At 42.6% G+C, this 23,789-nt stretch overlaps 1 protein-coding gene across 1 annotated transcript in view; it reads left to right on the forward strand.

Annotated features, from left to right (window-relative positions):
- The window catches only part of LOC136430409 (kin of IRRE-like protein 2), a 72,487-nt gene that overhangs the window by 28,688 nt on the left and 20,010 nt on the right, over positions 1-23,789 (forward strand). Inside the window, exons 2-7 of the mRNA XM_066420989.1 lie at positions 7,794-7,933; positions 9,196-9,376; positions 11,843-12,024; positions 12,716-12,845; positions 18,877-19,024; positions 22,781-22,896. Coding sequence (XP_066277086.1) covers positions 7,794-7,933; positions 9,196-9,376; positions 11,843-12,024; positions 12,716-12,845; positions 18,877-19,024; positions 22,781-22,896 — 897 coding nt within the window. The remainder of the gene's footprint in view (positions 1-7,793; positions 7,934-9,195; positions 9,377-11,842; positions 12,025-12,715; positions 12,846-18,876; positions 19,025-22,780; positions 22,897-23,789) is intronic.

Here is a 23,789-nt window from a genome sequence, read left to right on the forward strand (position 1 = left end):
CATAGGTTTTTTTTTTTACGAGACACTCTATTACTGTGTCTTTTTCACTTGGGCGGCTACCTCTCCTTTGTAACCTTACATTTACCGATCCTGCAACGAATTTTATAAGTAAAAACAAACCTTTTTACACTTTGTGTTTTTTGTTGTCTTTTCAGTCATACTTTAACATACCGCAAGGCGATCGCCGTCTAGTTGAATGTGGGCTTAAATCGATACAATTCACAGAAATTCTATCTGTACTTTGCTCTACAAAAACATTCTACTAGGATGGCGACCTCGCTGCAACGTAACATTTTACAAATCGTTAAATGAATTTCATAAATAAAAACAAATATTTCTTACGCTTTGATATTCCAACTGGGACATCAGGGTTTACATTTATCCAATTTAGGTCGCAGCGTCTATGTCGTCCGAATGTGGGCTTAAAATCGATACAAGTCACAGAAATCCTATCTTTACTTTACTGCAAGCTTGCGGCAATCATCATAGCTTTTTTTACGAGATACTCTATTACCGTGTTCTTCCTCTGGGAACGATGCCCCGTAAACATTCGGTAGTATAATGGAAACCCACTACCATTTTACAGTATTCCTCTCAGCATTTCAAAGGTCGTAGGATGAAGTTCATGATACATGAAACGATGCCCCGTCCGCGACCCTTTGGCCAAGGTGAAGTCTATTGGATCTTTACGATGGCGCAATATTTGCTGTCAATGCATATTTGAATCATAAATACATCGAGCATGACGAATTATTGTCACGGGTATGAAAAATGTATAAGAATCGAGCTCGGTTTATTTAACCCCGTCAATTCTCTCGCCATCAGAGGCCAATAAGACCAGCCTTCAGCGGAATTATTACCATAATTCAGCTCCATTCACTGCAGGTGTCGCCTCGGAGGTTGCCGTATCTTCTACCTTGCTTATTATACCCTAACCTGTTTTTAGTCTTGTTAAACTACGCAAGGTTTGACTCTGTGTAGTTCCCTGTCACCTTCAAATGTCCGATAGAACCGTCTTCGAACTGCAGAACGTTCGAATCCGCCACCCGTGTCACCTTCAAAAGTTCAATAGAACCCTCTTCGAAGGGTAGAACGTTCGAATCATCGTTCGTGCGCGACGCGCCAAGTTGTAAGATCGAATAATGGCATGGATATCAGCTCCAGGGCTTATCAGTTGCAAGCTGTAGGGCATTTTCTCTTATCAACGCGCGGCCGAGTCCCATTGTGGCACATTGCCGCTCGCGAAGACGGGCAGGCTCGCAATAAAGTGGCCATTTCATAGATACTATGGATTCCTGGAGCTCAATCTTGGGACCCAAATGGTCGCCCATAAAAGCTGTAAAGCGAATACTGGCGCGTCAACTGCGGTGGAAGTGCTTCTGCTGCAGTATCAGCGCAGGTTGCTGAGCGTTAACCTTGTGCTGAATGGTTATGATGAATGTAAAATTCAAAATTACGCTTTGCTGATGTCTTATTCTAAAATACACCTTTTGGCGCCTGCTGATGTAATGTAACTGCAGGACGTTTCCACGACTGCAGATGCGGAAACCAGTGGATGATGATGATGATGATGAATGTAAAGGCCAAAATCGAGTCTTTGAGTTTGTGCAATAAAGGCGCAGATATGTTGACTCATAGTCTCAAATAATGCATTTTCTGACTGATTCCGTAACTTTATAATATAACGCAATTTTGTAATATTTTCATCTCAAGTCCAATTTTAGTTAGGTCATTGTATTGTTCCAAATACATGATGCATGTTTATTATTCTAGATAAAATTCAACACGTTGGCCATCGCCTTTGCATTATGACCATAACAGAGACGCAATTATGAATAAGAATTATCCGTTACACAGAACCCCGTCTATTGTGCTGCAGAAAGAAGCCTCTGCTTCCATAAACACACACGCACACACGCATCTATCTATCTATCTATCTATCTATCTATCTATCTATCTATCTATCTATCTATCTATCTATCTATAGATATATAGATATATAGATATATAGACATATATGAAGTTATGAAGACATAATAATGTACTTGCTATTAAGTATGTCCATTTTTACTTGTGTAAGTAGACAAAAGGATAGTCCTACTATTTACTATCAATCAATCAATCATTTAATTAAGTGATCAAGTCATCCGCGAGCATAATGTGCTGGTGCATGACGAATGTAGACATCTCTCTCCAGCATGTTTTTTCACTTAGTCATGCGAAGCATACTCTACATGCAGGTCTAAAACAACTCTATGCAGTGCAGTAAACATGTCCTTGCTCTGTCTGATATATTGCAGCACCGCAGTTCAATAATAACCCAAGTGTGCTCCCCATCACTGTATTCACAAAATATGGTTTCAGATGATCCACATATAAGAGAATCCAATCATCAACCAAACCGTGCCGCCTGCTGTTTCCCGCTGAGATAGTCGCAATCATCGGCGCATCACGCGCGAACCTTCCAATTTACTCCGCGCCAAAACTCATAAGCGTTGTTCAGAGGCTGCTAAGAACACCATTATGCCATTATCTTCCCACCTCGAGGCTTTTCCCGGCTGCAAAGTTGTTTCGAGTTCGGTATGACGAACGGAAGACGGTATGAGAATTGACAGCTGAAACAGAGAGGATTATACATATTTGATAGGCGCTCCCCGCTCGCTAATGTACTAAGGAGAAAATAATAGCCCCTAATTCCAAGGCAATGATTCAAATGAAGAATGAGTAATACACACTTTGGCGTTAAAAGGCAACAACCTGTTATGGGAACTTTTGGTGTCATTTTTTTGGAAAGAGAAAAACATTGCAGTCCTTGTTTAGCTGATCTGTTTGTTCATCTGACATAGGGGATCATGTACAACCTGAGTTGCCCAACTGGCGACATCATATTATAAATGGTTAATCTTAGGAGTAAATAAAGTCATATTCAATAAATATTTACTAAAATACCGGCAAAATATAGATTATATTTACCATAAGGTACGTGTCCTTACCATAAGCGTCCCTACCATCTTAACAAGTGTATCTACTCAAACAACTTTCTGCAATGAATATTAGATATGAGAAAATTCATGAGATAAATATATTTTTGAGAAAATGAAGCTAGAAGAGTCCTATGAAATGTCTAATCAAAATATACTAGAAGCAAAGGGCGAAACCTACATCAGGAGAATTCAGAAGGGGCTTGCTAATTAGTTGCCCAACTTTGCTGAAGCATATCAAGCCACAAGCTGCCTTGCATATATTACTGTGGTAGCAAAAGCATAACTACGCTCTGTTGTTGATGACTACTGCGCTTTTATTACTATAATCATAATTACCTGTCATGGCTATGATAAGTCTGTTGCTGCCTCAACAATGGATATCACCTTTAACATTACTATTTATCATTGTTATCATCATAATTATTGCTGTGATAACGTTGCTATTGCTGATCATTGCCTTTTGTCTATGACGCAAAATGTTTACTTTTTGTGTGGTAATCAAATACATTATATTCGATTGGATTCTTCCAAATCAGAGAATCATGTAATGCTTATTCTCTACTGGGTCTAAAAGCTTAGTTATATGGCTGCCTTCATGTTCTACAATCTCAACACAGTGTTGCAATTTACGTGTCAAAATAGACGACTTGTATGGCAAATTTGCCAAAACCCAATGCGAATATTGTGCATCAAAATGGCATCTAATGTAGTAAGACAAAATGTGTCATGGTTTTTAGAGTAACTTTACTTCTCAAAGTAGACCCCAGTTATTGGTTCGTTTCTATATCTGATACAAATATTGTATACTGTAAAGGCTACTGAACATATATATATACATATTAGCTACATTTTCTCTCTGAACCAGCTTAAAATGCTTTCATAGTCAATGCAAAATCATTACTAGAAAGTTATGCGAAGATATTGTGCATTCCAGCGGCACACCGAGGCTGTACTATTGGATGTGGTATGATTGCAACCGTGATTGTAATTTTCAGAAAACAGGGCAAGTTGCTGGAGTCTTGAGCTTTCCCATAACGACCTCAGTTCAGCCCAGGGAATTCGCGGACTGCTATAATATCATCCCGCGGTAAATTGCCAGGCAATCTACGTTTAGTAGCGTGTCTACTGGCATGGCACGCACTTCGTCACGTAATTTGCATAACGACACAAAGCACCATATACCGGACATTTGCGTGTCATTCTTAACGGCATGGAACTGTGAAGCCGTGACGAAATTCGCGTTAAGTTGTTAAAATGCTGCGACGACTGGGAATGAAAAAATGAGGATAATGCCAGGATGTCGTTTTCCGAGCCCATTGCTATCCATTACGATAATCGGCGTGGCATTTTTATTGCAAATGCAATAATTACGTCTCATTTCATCCCGAGAGGGAGGGTCGTCTATTGCCCCCTTTCTTGCTCTCCCTTGCAGTCTCCGATTAAACGCTAGTCATTTATTTCTTCAATGATGGACTTAAATCTTCCTAAAATTGTCCCAGGATTTAATATACTCAGGAATCCTTATTCAATTGGGCGGCGACGCAGCCATTAGACTTTTATGTTCGCAGGAATGAAATGCCGTAAAACTTACATCGCAAACTGCTGTTAGGTCATAATTGAATGAAAAATGCGCCAAAATAATTCATCATTTGAAGATAGAGGGACGTATTAAGGTGAAGGTCTGATGATATAACGTTAAGAAATGTATTTCTTTTTTTGTTGTTAAGATTTATAACTCTTTAACCAAACTCTCAAGGTGTCTTGTGCCCGAACATAATATTCTAACCATGGCAATTAGAGGGTCTTATTGCTCTTTTCAATCGCCTAACGATGCAACGTTACTAAATATATTGATGAAGAATCTTTTTTTAGTTGAGTCATCTCTCTCTCTGTCTCTCTATCTCTCTATCCCTCTATCTATCTATCCCTCTATCTATCTATCTATCTATCTATCTATCTATCTATCTATCTATCTATCTATCTATCTATCTATCTATCTATCTATCTATCTATCTATCTATCTATTGGCCTGTATCAGCCGGGACTAAACAAGACGCACATTCTCCTAACTTGTGTACTGTTGTTCGTTTAATCAAGATTAGTCTGTAGGCATGCCCTTGCGAATAAAGTTCACATCTAATGTTTACCAATGCTCTCTCAGAGCTCGGGTGAGAAAACTGTGCCTTCTGTCTGAAAAAAAAAAAAGATGTTGCCGTAATGTGATTCACCTGTTGCAGCGGTACCCCTTACAATTCCAGTGATTTACAATAGATTATCGATACATACACGACTCTTTCATTAGCAACACTTTTAGCGGATAAACCCTTTTAATTACATCCACGGACGAATCGATGGTTACAGCGTCGAGTAATGGCGTTCTTTTGAACTGGTCGGATCAATAAATGGCTTCTTTAACAAACCCAGATGAGGCCATGGAGATTTAGCTATTGCGTATTTGTATTTTTAGAAACTCGCAGGGAATTGTGCTATTGTTAGGATACCAAAGATGTCCGTCAGATGTAGAACAAGTTCATTGGTCGGATCGATAAAGGACGTCTCTTGCAGACAGAGTTATATAGGCGGTGGTGGCGACGCGTTAGTTTTTTTTTTCAGATTTGGTTGCGACTTATGGCCTTTTTATTACTTGTACAATGTCAACAGAATTTAGAAGGGATATCATTCTCATGGGAATGGAAGCTTTTGTAGCGTAGTGAATAGTCAGAAAAGTCGTGCTTCAAGACCATTACAGCTACAGGAAAATCCCTGTAAAACCTAGACAATTAGCGCCTAGCCCTAAATACGACTTGATTTGTCTACATTGAATCGCCATGACGACATGCCATTGTTCTGTACTATGATATATCAACGATACTTGCTAAGCTGTGCAGCGACACAATTCATGTACTTCTAAACAAATCCTCATAAGCAACTTCTGGAAACGACTTGACCACTCCATTCTGGTATCCTCTAATAGCTCAGATTTTTTAATTCTTCAGGCAGTTTTACTTTTGACTATATTACTCTTTTTTAAATAGTTTTTACTATAGCCGAAAGACGTCGTCAGCGAAAAAAAAGCATCAAATTACAAGTACCTTGCTGCACGTCATTCCTTAACCCTGGATCGCTATGCCACCATTGTTCTGTACTGTGATGCAGCAGCGGCAATGGCTCAACAGTCACCTGTGGTATTCTCTGATAGCTTTGATAAAATCTGAAATTAAGTTAAATGATTTTACTGTTTTTTAGGCCCTACACAACTCTTCCAAATTCTTTTTATTATACTATTAGCCAAAATTCATCGTCAGCGAAAAAAAGAACATCCATTTATGAGCACCTTGCCGCACGTCATTTCTTATCCCCCGGCGGAAGATTTCTATTGTTTTTCTCGTCACGTAGCCCACTTTAGGCCCATCGTATCGTGTCATCTAATAGAAATTGCATTTCCGCCACCCTACTCGTTGTACCCCGGCGGCGCAGGCATCTCTCACCCGCTGCTGGTAAATGGGGTGTCATTTGCAGCCGGAAAGACGAATGACTCCGCGCTAAATAGTTCCTTTCAGAAGGAAATAGCCTAGCCCTGATGATGCTATTACATCTGACACTGGAGTCATCCAAAAGTCCTTTTACTTGGTCGGTCCAATACTTATAGATCACCGTGAACCTCGGGTTGACAGCAAGGTCTTCCGAATAAAAGTAAAAGTTCGAGACGAAAAGCCTGCCTGGAAGCCGTAATGACGTTTGAATGCTGTGCGTGGAAATAGTATTGATTCCTCTTTCTCCCGTCCGGTCAAAGTTTTAGTTCGAGATCTGATAACAGCTCGGTCACGTTCGTGTTATGCCAAAGGTCGTTGACCTGTGCATATTGTCTGATGCGAAATTCAAAGGTTTCAACATTGCTGTTTCTAAAACGTTGGGGTGAAAGCTCATCTGTACATGTGCTGATGGAAACATATTGTAGGCTTTTAGACAAAACTTTTTATCCAACACATCGAGAAGTATCGACCTTCAGATAAATCTTTTTTGGGTATCTGACTCACTTAGTTCTGACGTCAGAGGGGTCAAAGGTGCCTGGGAGTCGATACCACCCGCCGTCTCGATTCAGATACGGCTGGTTTAAAGATGATTCTTGTTCAGCGCTGTGAATAGTTGTTTTGAGTTTTCCATAATGGGTAGCCCTTTATAATAGCCACCGGTAGGTTTAACAGCCACGGTTATTTGTCAATCACAGTCCCAAGAATGTCCCAAATTAGGAAAAAACACACACCCTGTTCTGTTCTACTGCAGCTTTTGCATCCCATACACCATCCTACCGGACACGTCCCGAATACAATTAGTTCTTTTGTATGTGCGACCTATATCTACGAACTTATTAGCTCTTTGTAAAACATAGTTACTGGCTAATTTAGCTTTCCTGCTTGCATCTCTAAAACAGAAACTAAATATAACAAATTCTGTTCTGGCTTCCGCCGGGTTCTTTTTCATCCCAGACACCTTCGTACCAGATACGTCCGAAATTCAAATAGTTAATTTTCATTTGTTACCTAATGTATATTGGCTCTTTGTTATAGGTACTGGCTGGTTTAGAAGTCCTGCTTGTATCTCTAAAAATGAGACTAAATAATTTAATAATAAAACAAAACTCTGTTCTCTTCTCCTGCGGCTTTTGCATCCCAGACACCGTCGTACCAGACACGTCCGGAATCCAAAATGTTAGCTCTTTGTAATAGCTACTGGCTTATTTAGAAGTCCTGGTTGCAATTGTATACCTACACAATGAGACTAAATGGAATAAATTTTGTACTTCTGCAGCTTTTGCATCCCAGACACCGTCGTACCAGACACGTCCGAAGTCCACCGCTGTCCGGAAGGGCGAGACGGTCACCCTGTACTGCTCCTTCCACCGTCTGAGGAACAAGCCGGTCATGTGGCTCGGACCGCCCAACTTCCAGGTCTGTAGCTGTATCTGTTTCTGAAAAGCCGGTATAACCGCCCTTCGGCGTAACACTCCAGCTTCTGTATCTGAAAAGCAGGTATAACGGCCCTTAGGTGTAACACACTACCTTCCGTATCTGTATTTGTATGTGAAAAGCCAGTATAACCGCCCTTCGGCGTAACACACCAGCATTATGTATCTGTCAAGCCGGTAAAACCGCCCTTCGGCGTAACACACCTGTATGTCTATATGTACATGTATATCTATCTGTACCAGATTTGTATTTGTACCTATATCATTCTGTACCTGTATGTCTATCTGTACATGTATGTCTATCTGTACATGTATGTCTATCTTTACAGGTATGTCTATCTGTACCAGATTTCTATTTGTACTCTGTAATAGCAACCGGTATAACCATCTTTCGGCGTGACGTAGCGACCTTGGCCTATACAAGCATAAGGCTGCAGCTAGCTCTACATGGCTCCAAATGACTTAGACTCTGCGACGCTGTGAATATATTTCGCTGCAAGCATTTCTATAGTTATCCATGCCAGTGAAGAAGCCCCGACCGTCTTCCTTAATACTTCAAGCAGGGCTAGCCCTTTATAACAGCCTCCGGCTAGTTGTGTAGCCCTGGCTGTATGTCTTTTACAGAGCCTAATGAATCAAATCAAATCAACTGCGTAGATTATGTAAAGAAATTCAAAATTTTGTTATGCTATCTTAATGCTGGCAGTGTATCTAATCTATCAGTTGGCATATCTACAAACTCGATACATATATTTTCTCTTCTTTCCCCTATAGCTATTTAGTGAAAAGGTCCTAACTATCCGTATGTTAATACTTAGATTCTGTGAGGGCACTAAATGTGTAGACTCAAACTTTGCTTCGTCCTGTCTTTTGGACTAGCAGTGTATTTATCAGATTGCATTTATACAAGCGCGTTTGGATTTATCATTTCAGTCTTGATATCTTTCTCCTCTCCTCCAATGGCTCTCCTCACTGTAGGTGATAGCCAGCGGCCAGGACGCGAATATGTCACCGATGTTGTGCCATTGCGCTTAACACGTTTAACAAGGCACCCTAACACGATCTTTCTCAGGTGTAAACATGCCATTGGATACCTGACTTTGGTTGGGGAAGTAAAACGTGGTGGAAGGAGAGGGATGGGCTCGGCCTTCCAATAATGTGCCCTAGACACAGCTGGATAATAACCCACTGCCCCTACGGCCTGGGTTATGGGAACTAGCTATATCTTGACCTTTTCTGCTGTAGGTTATCGCCAGCGGTCGTGACGTGGACGTGAATAAGTACGGCCGCCACGAGATCGTCGGGGACGCCAGGCGGGGCGAGTTCAACCTGAAGATCCGTGACGTCAGACCAGGAGACGAGGGCGATTACAGGTGCACCGTCTTCTCCGTCCCACCTGCCAAGGACGCCAGGATAACAGTCATCGGTGAGATGAAAAAAACAACAACAGAAGATAAAAGACCATTACCATGACAACTGTTGATCATGTACCCAAAACTTACTCACTGTATAAGTTTAATATTCGATAAGCCCTATCACCACACAACAAAGGGGACTACAGGTACACCGTCTTCTCCGTTCCACTTGTAAAAGGCGCCAGAATAACAGTCATCGGTGACATGAAAAAAAAAGGATAAAAGGCCATTACCATGACAACTGTTGATCAAGTACCCAACGCTTACTCACTTTATAAGTTTAATATACTATAAGCCCTATCACCACACAACATAGGGGACTGCAGATACACCGTCTTCCCCATTCCACCCTGCAAAAGGCGCCAAGATAACAGTCATAGATGAGAAAGATACTCGTCATCATTTCCGGAGAAAGAAAGAATCTCTGTAGAAATTGTACAAGCTATTTTCGTACACAAAGTGAAGCTCTTACCAACAAGCTTCCGATCTGTCCTCTGACCCTTCTCAGGTGGAAATGACTCGAAGCCTAACTCTTCTCCGTCCCACTAGGATAACTGTTATAGGCGAGAGAGAAAACCGCTCTACTTTGAAACATGAGTTTCCATGGAAACCGGTTACCGCGGACCCAGAACTTACCTATTTTATCAGCTTGGAAAATGCCCTAATACCACACAACATTTTCGAAAAATCAATTTTTTAGATTCATTTTTGGTTGTTTTTTTATAGACCGAATCTATCTTATTAAGAATAGGCTAAATGATCTTGTCCTTCTGCTTTTGCATCCAAAATCCAAAGAAACTACTACGGAAATGTGTATGTAGCTGAATCAAGGGATGCGTATTACTCAACCAAAAAGATAGCCACACGCCCGTCAAATAAGTAATCGCTAGAATAAGACACCTTCCTTTGCTCCAATATTTTATTTCATTTTTTTTCTATTTTAGACATGATCTCTTTTGTTTCGCAACGTTTATCGGAAGCTAACCATTGGTCAAAAGAACAACAACAAGAATAAAAAGTTCATACAAAATCTTTGAAATGAAATGTGAATAGCAAAAAACCCAAGATAGCACTTAAGCAGAACGTACATGCCTGAATTCATAACCGTTAGTCTGAGTACAGAAATCTGTTTCCATATTTCCATCCCACCGGTCGATACCGTAATGAATTATTCCATTTCCAACGTCGTCTCTTGAGCTTTCAGTATGCGTTCCTGTAATGTGTGGGATAAGGTCATTGGCACGGGGTTACTTTCCAATGAGAACCAACAAAGACTGAAATCATCGTGAAAGCAAACTAAAGCAGTCTCTTTAGACCCGTGAGCCATGACACAGAAGAATCTAGAATTTCCTTTATCAACGTGTGATTGGATACAATCAGAAAGGCGTCTTCCGTATACGACCTTGGGTGCACAGTATTTGATATACCTTATGCAATACAGGTACTCATATGTGCTCGTCACGGTGATTGTTCTCAACAATAGCTGCCTGATGTACATGTGTGATGATCATCATGGTTTCCTCCTAGGAGAAATATGCCTTACTACTCGCGTCTTGCCATCTGGCTCTTTTTGAGATCTAATGGGGATTAACAACATATCAACTTCGCAAGTGGTTTTAACATGAAAGTTTTCAGTATCTTCAATAAAATCATTCTGTGAATTTTTAAGAGCAATGCTTGTGATGTTTCCCCTCCTTTGGCTTTGAGAATCAAGACCTCTCAGTCGGGCGTGTTTTGCAATCTGGCTTACTCTGGGACCAAGCGTTTGATTGGCAACTGATCCACTTCGCAGATCATATGAAAGACTTCAATAGATATTTTACAAAAGTGGATAGGTATAGAAAATAAGAAGAGAGAACGCTACTGGAACTTTTTCTAAAGTTTTTCTAACAGGCATATTCTTAACTGCCTTCAAGTAGAGATGTGATAAGTATCTAAATAAGCAGACTTCTGTTCTTTCATTTAAACGAGTACGATGCTGTCCTTTGATATTATCAGAGGGGACAACGTCATAATAAAAGTTGACCAGAACACAAATGCTAGCTTTGGCTACTCTCCAAGCAGAGGTAAGATCCGGGGTCATGATTTTCGATGTGTTTTCGCGGTATTATATACTTCTTTCTACTTTTCCATTTTTAGTTGGGTATCCCTCCTAATGCTACGGTCACATTTTCAAACCGGGGCCCGGCCGGGCTGTTGGAACGGAAAAGGAAAATGTGTGATCGTCAAGAAATACACATGAATAATGCTCATGATTGACATCTTTATGTTTGTGTGTTATGTTGTCTTTTATATCATATTTTTCGTTCCCCCACACTGCCCGGCCCGGCCTCGGTTTGGAAATGTGACCGTAGCATAAGAGGAGGTCCTAAGACGTATATAATACCGCGAAAACACGTCGAAAATACCCCGATCTTACCTCTGCTTGGAGAGTAAGCTTTTACTGATCTGGAGCTTTTCTGTTGTGCTGTTTACAGTGCCTCCTCCCAGCCTTCCCTCCATCACGGGCGAGACCATGGAGCTGCGCGCGGGGAAGGGGCTTGTGCTGACGTGTCGCTCGGTCGGGGGGCGGCCCCTGCCCCGCTTGTCCTGGTACAACGGCACCAGGAAGTTCGTCATACCTGCTGCAGACGAGGACGAGGGGAATGCACCTGGGGAGGTTCGTGCTTTGCAAGGAAATTCTGTCTGTAAAGTGTATGCATATAATATTCAGTAAAAGGTTAAAATGTGGAGAAAAAAATATGGCAGAGGCTTATGTTAATTATGTGCTACAAATGAAGTAATATCTCAGGTTTGGTAAATTGCTGTTACATGATATATGATACCCACGATGGATTGGCATATATTTCTAAAGTAACGTGTCCGTAAGGTCAGGAATAGGATGTGTTAACTAGTAAAAGACCGCTATTCATTTAAGATTGCAATTAATTCATGCAGACCAAAAATCACGATGGCCTCCTTTGCTCTTCATGGGTTTAGACATCTATCGTTGGGATCTACATGTATGGGTGTCCCAGACCCTTTTTGTACGTTTCCAGTCTGAGAGGGATTCTTTGATGTTACTTAGTTATTTTGTTCACTCGATTGTTTTTTCGTTGATATAGAGGTGTCTCTTACATCCTTGCATGCGTCCTATCAAAGAGAGCGTTTTGTTGAGTCCTTTGTTTGTTTCATTTTTTTTTGTTGTCCTACAGGTCTCTCTGACGCTCCTCGTATACGTTTCCTGTTTATTAGCCTCTTTGTTTATTTGTTTGTTTGTTGTCCCACAGGTATCTTTGACGCTCCTGATACGTTTCCTGTTTACTAGCTTGCCTGTTTGTTCATCTGTTTATTTGTTTGTTGTCTTACAGGTATCTCTGACGCTCCTTGTACGTTTTCTGTCCAAGTGGGACAACAAAGCGAACCTGACGTGTCGGTCGGACCAGGGGTACCCGGATGTTGTCAGGCCGCAGCAGACGTCGGCTATCCTGAACGTACAGTGTGTGTTGAGAGGGTTTCCTTAACATTACTTATTCTATATGTGTTTACGTGTTGAGAGGCTTTCCATAACATTATCTCTTACGTATGTATAATACTGAACGTACAGTGTGTGTTCAGAGGGTTTCTTTAACATTACTTATTCTATGCATGTTAATATACAGTGTGTGTTGAGAGGGCTTCGTTAACATTTCTTAATCTATTCATGTTAACGTACAATGTGGGTTGGGAGGGTTTCTTTAACATTTCTTATTCTATACATGTATCATACTGAACGTACTGGGTGTTGAGCGGGTTTCTTTAATATTGCTTATTTCTATACCTTCCGCTCTATACTTTTAACTAGGGATGTCCCTGGTAGCAGCATTACAGTTGAGCTCCTGGTTCCAATTAGTCGGTAGACCCCGGGATGGGCATCTTAGTTGGGGCTTCACACGTCTTTCGGAAGGGACGTAAAATGGGAATCTCATGTTCAAAAAGGTTCTCCGAGCACGTTAGAAGGGAAGTGCTAGCAGCCCCTCCATGTAGAAATGTACCCTGCTACTGAAACAGCAAGGAGTCTTGCTGACCTACTAGGCACTACAGGGGGAACAACATACCTTCAATCATAATGTTGATGTAGCATTGCTTTTCTTATGCCGATTTGGTGGTCGCAGATAGGTTTGAAACGCTTCTGGAAATACATAATGGTCAGAGGTATTCTTGGGGATTTCGTGGATCCAGACAAATAGTGATATTATTCCTAGCTATTTTGGCGTGTTGTGGGTATAGGTATCATCATTCTAGGACTACTGGAGAAAGGTCGTAATAGTGGCAATTTCGTCCAAAACTTTGCACTGAATATTACAGATTGCTTATGGTACTCAATAGTCCTCATAGTGGAGGGGATGCAAGACAGCAGTTTTTTCGGTTTGTGTTACACAAAGTATTCAGAGTTGATATATTGTGAGTAGCTTAGTACACGCAGGCTGTTAGTATTGCTTTTACTTCACACGTACGACGTTACGAATGTCGACTCGCGATGGACCGAAGCCTGTGATTTCTGCCCACTATTAGACACGCACCATTACCGTGCAGTCTGATGTACTGTGCGCAAAGTTGCAACAGTTTCCGTTTAGCCACAGAAATCTCCCCATTATTTCTTCTACACACCAACTTCGCTCTCGCCTATTCTGTTGCATAACAACTTCCGCGAAAATCCTAAGACCATTCCGGAGGCTCAAAGTGACGTATTAGTCTTCGCCTGAACAACTTTCTACCACTCGAAATGACCGAAAGGGCTCATATTTCTTCTAACGGAGAGATGACTAGAATGCCAGCGTCCGCCCGACCTCCGTCCATCACTGTAACAACCTTTCTTTTATCCCATGCTCTTTAATTACGCCGAGGGAGGTTCAGTCGCGATCGGTAATTAAAAGTCGCTCTTAATCACCCTGAGCTTAAGTCACCGTTCCGGCCTGGACGTGACTTATATCATCCGCCTCCCTGGTTAACGATTTCCGCGAAAGGGGCATCGCTCCCGGCAGAGAGGGAAGGGATTTTCCTCCCGACGAAGTCGTCTACGTGCGTCATAACGTCCCTCAGGGTGATTCTCCACGCAGACCAATCTGTAATACAGACATTGTTTCGCACCAGCCAAGTGGAGACGACTCACACTGCTAGAGCGGCCCGCGGCGTCTGCCGAAGCGCCACCCTAATCTAGAAAGGCTCTGTTATCGATGATGTTGGGTCGAGGTTGAACCAGTTGAGAGGGTTCTTTGACTTGCAGTCTTTCATGTCGGTCGTGTTTTGTGGCAAAGAGCGATCCTTTGCTTTGAAGTTCATACGGTAGGAAGTTTGGAAGTTCAAACAGGGTTTGGCATGCAGGGTGGCATACTCGTGCATGCACACGCCTGTAACAGGATTGCTTTCAAGTGAGGGGAAAGTCAATCCTTAAGGCTGTACAAGTGTTGCGATGGGGGTTTGGCAACTTGACAGTGAAGAACGGCTGACCTTTAACCCATAGACCTAAGATAGTCTCTATACCAGACTGATTACGCTGGCAACTTGGCAGTAAAAGGACGCCCGACCTTTAACCCATAGACCTAAGATAGTCTCTACCAGACTAATTACGCTTGATAAGAGAAGAAGTATTTTATTTCATGACAATTGTACATGGTAAAAAGTATGGCAAGAATTCTTAAACATGATACAAAGTAGAAGTATAGAATAAAACTTAACATCCTCATTGATATAGGGAGAATGATTTGCCAAGAAAGTTTGGCCAATATAGAGATTGACAGGCCGGGCTCCAGAGGGGGAAATGTTAACCTTCCCGTGGACTGACTCTCCTGACTAATTATTTTCCCGTTTTGCCAAATTCTGCGATTCATACCCCATAGAAAGTCCTAATGGAGGCTAGACTTGAGGTACTACTTGCCCCATCTAAGTTTCGAAGTGACAGGTGATAAGACTACTGCATAGAGAACTCTGCAGTTGTGGCCCAGCGTTACAGGAGTATAGATTGACTTGACGTGACTTTATTTGGATCCACAATTAGCTTGACATTTCTGACATAATTAGCTATTCTTCATGTTGTGCTTTACATGTCATAGATCAATACAAAATCAAATACATGTAACACTGTCTTATCCGGTAGGGAACGTCTGAAACTCCCAATGCCGAACCTGTAGACATTGGACACTCCGTGCAACCTTAGGCTAGTTTCCCTCTTTAAGTGCTGTACTTGTATAAATGACACATTTGGGGAGTAGGTACTAGCTGAACAATTTGTAACACCCAAAGCCCAACCCCATAGATATAGTTTAAGCCTTTCTCTGCACAGATGTGACCGTAGCATTACAGGAGAAAGATATCTTAACAGTTTGACACGCCCGATGCCGAACATATAGTCATTGGCCACCCCTTTAGTGCGCCCTGGCTTCACTCTTTAAGTGCTATGACTGCATACACGACACATTTGGGGGTAGCTGAACAATTTGTAACGCCCAAAGCCCAACCCCATAGATATAGGTCACGGCTTTCTCCGTTAGGCGACAAAGTGATGAATGCTATAAATCCACGGGCACAACATGACGACCGTGCCGACTGCCCTGCTGGCAATCTGATCCAACGCTGTGCCCTACTTTTTCGTGTGGCTTCTCATTTATAAAGCTATGCACACGTTTCGCTGTAGAAGAGGAGGATGGGCAGATCTTTGTATGACCGGAAATAGATTATTTCCAAGATGTTTAAGTGAAAGATCGAACCGTTTTCTGACTGGTAGATATCCTTCTTTAAGTAAATAGCTGGGCTTTTGTACCAGTGCACACTGGGCGAGAAGCCCTGCTATCAGAGAAACATGTCGGTGAAAAACGATTTTCCACTCCAGGATTGGATATGAGATTAAACAAATTGATAAATGTTTCGAGCAACATGAAGACGGTTACGGCTGCCCCTGCTGGTGATCCGACCTGACTCAGTGCCGCACGCTTTCGTGTGGTCTTCCATTTATAGCAATCTACAAAGTTATTCACGTGTTGCGCTGTAGCTAGGGTGGGGGTTACACGGCGCTCTAAACCGCCCCCAGTACAAGCCCATCTACTTAAATGGTTTATTGGTCAGAAATTACCCGTGCAATGGCAGCCAGCAGGGTTTGCAATCATATGATACAGAACAGATACATCTTGCTATCAGAGTAGCCAAAACGTTACGATTGGTTTAGAGATTAACCAATTGACTGGAACATGATGACCGTGCCGACTGCCCCTCTAGGCGATCCAATTCGACTCTGCCCCACTTTTTTTTTTTTAAATCTGCTCTTCCATTTATAGCGATCTATAAATATATCTATATGTTACCCTGTCTAGGAGGAGAGCAAGTCGAGGGTCTAAAAACCCCCACAGCTCAAACCTTTCGACATAGAGCACTCTTTGCATGGTCACACATAGATAATTTCCAGGCAAAAGATCGTAAAGGTTCTGACAGCTAGCTTTGCTTGAAATCCGAACTTTCAGACACACGCCGTGGGTGAGAGACCTTGCTATCAGAGTAGCCTGGCAGTTAGAAAACGTTATGATTGCTTTCCAGATTAACCAACTGATAAATGCTTTAAAAACGCGGCTAGAACATGATGAGCGTGCCATGACTACTCCTGTAGCTAGGCGATCTAATCGTTCATGTGGTCTTCCATTTAAAGCGCTCTATAAAGCTATGCATGTGTTGCCTTGTCGAGAGCAAGTCGAGGGTCTAAAACACCCCACCTCAAACATTTCGACATAGGGTATTCGTTGCATTGGCACACATAAATGATTTCCAAGCAAATGTTGGGGCAATAGATCGTAAAGCTTCTGACAGCAAGCTTTTAGATCTTTTAGACATACGCATAAAGTGGTTGACAAACACTGTTATCAGAGGAACTTTGGCAGTTAAAAGACTATTTTGCCACCAAAGATTGGACACCCCGGGATTAAACAAATTGATAGATGTTTCAAAAACTCGACTACAACATAATGACCGTTCAGTCTGCCCCTGCCGGCCATTCGATTCGACTCTTTGCTCCACTTTTTCCCGTGGTCTTCCATTTATAACCGGAGACCCTCTGCGGTCTGCCTCAACCTAGACTATACATCATTGTCGTTTATCGCGTTTGAACTTTGGGGGTTAAAGGACTGTTTCATTGATTGAGTTAGGTATTGATTAAGCGACGGCCTTCTCTTCTGGCGTGGGGTGATATGTTAACAATGACTATAACACATCCCTCCTGGGGCTTAGACAACCCGGTTGTGTATATTAAATAAAGACACTAGCCTCTACCAGGCTCCGTCCTATCGCTGGGAAAATAGTAGAAATCGGCCGAGGTAGTCCGCTATACAGGGTAGTCCGCTAAACAGTGAAGCTCCATTATCGACGTTCATCGATAATGGAGCTTCACTGTTGAGCGGACTACCTGCATAGTGGACTACCTCGGCCGATTTCTACTATTTTCCCAGCGATAGGACGGGGCCTGGTAGAGGCCATAAAGACACCAGCAGGGTGTAACTGTGTGTAACTAGCGCACTGCATTGTGGGTTTTGTTAAAAACAAAATGGTGGCACAGAAACGGCACCAAGGGAAGTCTCCATTACTGTCTTGTGCCTTATTTTGTTAGAATTCTCAGGCTATATATTAATCTGTAAATGATATCACCAGGCTGGTATATAATCTCAATATAAGTGTCTTCATCATCATCATCCGTCGACCTCAGCAGCAGAGGACGGGGCGAGCCCTTGTACAACCGAGGCCCACATCAGTCTGTCTGACATGGCTGCTCCCAAGTCCTCCAACTCAATCCCTGTGTCCCTTGAGATAGTCCTTGGGAAGGTCAGCTTCCTGGAGTGTGTTTTCCCGTGTGGTTTCCACAATGTGAGAGATGAGACAATAAGTGTCTTAAGTAGTACGACGCAACCTTATTTTTGTTCTGAATAAACGTTTCCACGGCCTATTTCATTAGCCTCCATTGCAGTCCTTCCCGCTAGCGATTTTTTAGCGTTTTTTTTCTTTCAATTTTTTTGTGGGTGGGGGGCGTATCTGCTTAAGGCCCCGTATCTGCTTGGGATTCTGTTACCACTGTGGTCCTGTGTCCAAGCAGATACGGGGCCTCAAGCAGATGCGCCCCCCCCCCAAAAAACGCAAGTGGGAAGGACTGCAATGGAGGCTACTATTTCCTGTTTTTATTAGTGTAGATGAATGAATTAATTGAATGGGCGACCCAGCTGTCTGAAAACTCAATTAATAAATAAACGATTTTTTTTACACCGATAAAGACAGCAACGAGTTGTCGAAAAGTCAGTAGAGAACAAATTAATTCTGTTAAAACTATGTTTAGTATGTTATGTCTTCCATATATAATAGACGGTAAAAAACGGTAAAGGCTGAACTTTAACGGTTATGGAGGGACAGCCCGGCAAACCTTTAAATTCATAACCTCTTTTAACCAAGACAAAAATCGTCCATTTAAGAAAATACTCATTATATCCTGATACACAACTAATTTCCTGGTCCTGTTTTTCACCAGATTCCCCAACGGCAAAAGCTGAACTTTCGTCGGTGACGGTGACGGAGGGACAGCCGGCTAACCTGACGTGCCACGCCGAGGGGAACCCGCGACCAGTCGTCAGGTGGAAGAAACTGGCGGGAGGCATGCCGCAAAACAGGCTGGAGAGGTGAGATGTCGTAAACACCGAACAGATGTTTGGGAGGATTGAAGATTGTACCATTTACTAGCTGACATTCATAACGATACGAAACAGAACAGTCAGAAAACGTAGTTTTTTTCCTGCAAAATCTGCCTGGAAATAATATTTTCTGGTCTTTGTCATAGAGTCAGTACAAACATGCACGGTGACACAGGTTAACTATTTAAGTATTGAGCAATACACCTACGTGCCACAACCTCCACATTTAAGATCGATGAACAACTGAGTAGACAGTTTTATATACGTCGATATTAGATACAGATTAACAATTTAGAAAATATTGTTTATGATAGGATTTGGCATAATTTGTTAACTGTCAATATAGACAGACGATAATATATCTTGACTCCAGGACGCTGAACTCAGAACAGTTGAGATTCTAGTTCCGTGCGCCAGTCCCGAGGTCCTCCCATGTGAAAAATGGCCGCTTTTAGTCACACCTCTTTAGGATCCGGGGTACGGCTGCAGTTGGCAGCACTAATGAAGAGAAAACGGCAGAACCGCATGGAGTGGATGGGGTGTGGGTTCTAGATGTCTGCATGGCCGCAGAATCGCTGGGCATCTGTCCAAGCTGCCAGACTCTTAGCTACATGTAGCAGTCCCTTTATCTCCCGAGCTTCTTAACTAATGGGTGAGGGAAGGGTTCTCTAAATGAAAATTGGTGGTGGTGGTTGGGTGCAGCTCTTACTTACCACATGAACTAAAACGCGCATAGTTGTTGGGCATCGGTCCAAGCTGGCACACACTTAAAAGTCGCCTAAGCTTCTTTCTGCACCTACTTGGGAAGTCATAATTCTAGTTAAACCTTTGCGTGTTTCGGAGATAACGAAGGGGCGAGGAAAGGGCTCTCTTATTGAAAAGGGGGCTTGCCCGCAACTAAGTTTATGCAGAAATTGGCATCTGTCCTGGGGACGAAGGCAACTCCTGGTATCCACAGAAAATGATGCTCTAGCAGAGGGCTAGAAATCAGAGTTGATATATTCACTACCACATACTCCAGATTCCAGATTCTTATATTCATAATATCTAACTTGTTGTTAGCACGTGACACCACATGTGCAGCTGCCATGGTTGAAGATTCGGACTTATAGAGAGTCATGTGCATTCTATAATAACGTCACTGCAATTGCATCCAAAAATTTGAATTTACCCGGGAACTACCAGATTTAACCATCCATCATGGCGGCCAATCATTACGTCACGGTCACGTGAGTGCGAAGCCTTCTGGACACCGTTTTTACTGCAGAAAACTTTCCATTCAAACTTACGACTGTTCTGCTCTGTTTGTTATCAGTACTATAATATAACGAATTTACGATAGCCTCGTAATGAAGACTAATCGTGCTAATGGGTACATGTGGGAAATCACCGTGTAAGTCCTCTTTACAGCGTTACATCACCGCGGTTAGGCTTAAGCTAGGATGTTTGCACGTACGTGAAGTCACAGCCGCCATACTAGTTGGTTAAACCGAGAAGAGTCAGGGCCATGAATATCAATGTATGAATTCTATCATTATCATTGCCTTTAACCTTTACCTAGTCCCATCCTCATGCCTGGGGGTGGGGGAGTATGGTGACATCCAGTATCAGCCTCTTCCATTCCCTCCATTCGATTATTATTACGTGATTTCAATTGGACAAATTTGAATCTAACGTTACATGTCAGCTACCAAGTTTTGCCATCTAGCATGCAGGCCTGCTAACATGGCGGACAATGCTTGTGTCATGATCACGTGATTACAAAGGCCTTGTACATACCTGTCTAAAGACACGTTTCCGGCCAAACCTACCATACAAAGACATGCAGGGGCTGATCTGCTCTGTGTGTCATCAGGACTATAGTATAACGAATTTACGATACTCTCGTAATAAAGACTAATCGTGCTAATGGGTACATGTGGGAAATCACCGTGTAAGGCTTCTTTACAGCGTTACATTACCGCGGTTAGGCTCTAGCTCTGCTGGAATTAAATGCGAATGAAGACAGACCATACGTGAAATTAGTACCATAAATAACGCCTGTAAGTACATTTCGTGATTATAGAAATATCGATTGATCAAAGCCTGTTTGAACAATATTCTGGTAATGTTCTAAATCATGGTAGAATTCTCTTGGTCGAGCGGCCTTTGTCTTGGCATGTCCAGCAAAATGCTACTTTGCTACTCAAAATGTTTGCTACAATGTTGCAGAACATGGTAGCAACAGAAGATGTAGCAAAATCAACATTGGCTAAAGCCCAAGGGAGAATGGGATCGATACAGCGTAAAGTAGCAAAGAAGGAGCGTAAAGTAGCAAAGACGGTGTCACCATGAGAGGATGCTGTAGTGTGTACGTGCATAAAACCGAAAATGAGAAATAAACATATTACATGTTTACTTCCCTTGATTTCACAATTTTGGGTAGGGGGAAAATACATGGAATTTTTGTTTGGGAAATTCGGAAAATAATTGTAGATTGGGACAAAAACAGGAGACCGAAAACTGTTGTATTTTGCTGTCTCTTCTGCCCGTACTTGACTAATCCCACAGAGTAGAGGGCGTGATTCCTTGTAGCTGCCAGACTCTCTATAGGCATGAATCCAAACCTTCAAAGCCAAAAGTTTTAATCAGGATTGGCTGGGTGCCTTGGCAAGCCCAGGGCGGGTTACGTGTGCACGTGACTGAAATGTTAAAATCACCAGCACATCCCCCGGCCGCTGCAAAGAAGACCTATCAGATGGTACAACAACTGCTGGAATGACAGTTGGGAGAGGCAGACTGTCACGCAATGATGGATGACAAGCGAACGGAGAAGTGGAGAGTGAACATGGCCACGTTATGCATAGCGGATCATAGCGGACTCGGAACCTATATCGTCCGGAACTCGGCCTAACCCGTCCCTTCGGCAATCGATGAATCGATGAATCAAATACCTCCACTGGTGTGGGCTTCGCGAATTTCACGACTTTAATGCGCCGGGGTCGTTGGGAACATAATACAGAGTACCAAACGGGTTATAGAGTGCAGAGGCTGTATAATATAACAATAAACGGGTTTTGTGGTTGCGATAAGCTTCTACAGAACACACCAGATCGTGGGTTCGATAAACGGCTGCACGATTCGCTCGCTCGTTTGCATTCACGACCAGAATGGCAAGTGGGGGATTCATACGGCTCTATATTCCACGCATGGGTTGAAGAGGTATGAATTAAGAGATGCAATTCGCAGTTCAACTGCGGTCAATGGCTGAGGGTTCGGGGGAGAAGTTATCATATCATATATACATATAAAGATGAAATTGCTGTCCACGCAAGTAGAGCATTCGGTCTAGTATTTAGGGACTCTGCCTTTAATTCACAGGGTCGCCAGTTAGGGCAATGAAGCCTGCTTTGATCGCTCGTCCGACTTGAAAATGCTATGTATGTTTGCGGTTCTTGGGATAGAATATCAAGACATATTGAACTGTTCATTGGGGTTGTAGAAGTTTAGAAAAATTGTACATTGAAGCTGTATACACTGCCCTATGCCGTTGTTATCACCACCGAAGGAAGGTTGACTTTTAAGTTAAGTGATATGGATAGATCTGTAAGATCTTCATTTCTTCAGTTCACCTACGAGACGGTAATATCACGTGCTCTTAGTGATGGGTTATTCGCACTTGACAAAGGCTGCAGAACGGACCACGGAACATGATTTAGCTATTTTTAGCGGGTATTTTATTTCCCTTTCTTTTTAAATTTCTAGAAGCTCTACGTTGTACATCCCACACACCAGACGCAGGGACGCCGCCATTTACCAGTGCCGAGCTGAAAACGGCATCCACCCTGCCGGGGTCAGCACGGTCAGCCTGCAGGTCACGTGTGAGTATGTCGCGAACGTGATTTGTGGTTAAGTTGCACGTGATCCGCACATGATTGTAATGTTATAACATCGTTACAGAGAAAAATGTGGTCAAGGTGCACGTGATTTGCACGTGAATACAATGTTGGAACATCAGGTTATGCCAATATTATCAGCTTATATTACGGTAGTCATAATATCTTGAGATCTGTATCTTCAAAGCTTTAGTGTGATCTCTTTCTGCACATGTGACCTACGTTGTTGGCTATCATTGTAAGCTCCTCGCCATCCAGGCCCTGGCTGAAAAGAGAGAGCAGCCGGCCCACCCAATGTTAACCTAATAATGATAACAGCCTGGATCGAAATGCGACGTGGGATTCTACAAACTGTGTTTTAATGAGCTGCGTGTATGTTGTAAAAATCAGATATGTTCGTCTTATGTAGCAAAAAGTCCTCAGGGTCCTTAATGTGAGAAAACTGTACCTCGCGAATTTTTGTCCAAATGGAATTTTGATGTTCAGAATGAATCGCAACGTAGCGTCTTTTGAGCCTCCTTCACAAACTTGTAGGAGCGCTGGCGTTTATTATTTGTGTGTGTGTGGGGGGGGGGGAGCTCTGACATAGGCCATGTTCTCTGATACCAGGGGAGATTTTCCGTCACGTGTGCCCGGCGTTAGAGAACCTTAGCCTCTATCGGACCCCGCGGATGGCTGGGAAAATAGCAGAAATTGGCCAAATGGAGTAAATTGTATGCTAAGGAAGTCGGCTTCGGAGAGAGGGTCCAATCTGCCATCCTGCAAGTGAAACCCTGGCAAATATTCTCCCTATAGCCGGCGTAGTTAGTCTGGTAGAGACTAAGAGAGCCTTTCCCATGTTAAAAATTGCGAATCAGAACCCCCCTTGCCTAAAAAAA

Source organism: Branchiostoma lanceolatum, chromosome 1 (assembly GCF_035083965.1).
Source record: "Branchiostoma lanceolatum isolate klBraLanc5 chromosome 1, klBraLanc5.hap2, whole genome shotgun sequence".
NCBI lineage: Eukaryota > Metazoa > Chordata > Leptocardii > Amphioxiformes > Branchiostomatidae > Branchiostoma > Branchiostoma lanceolatum.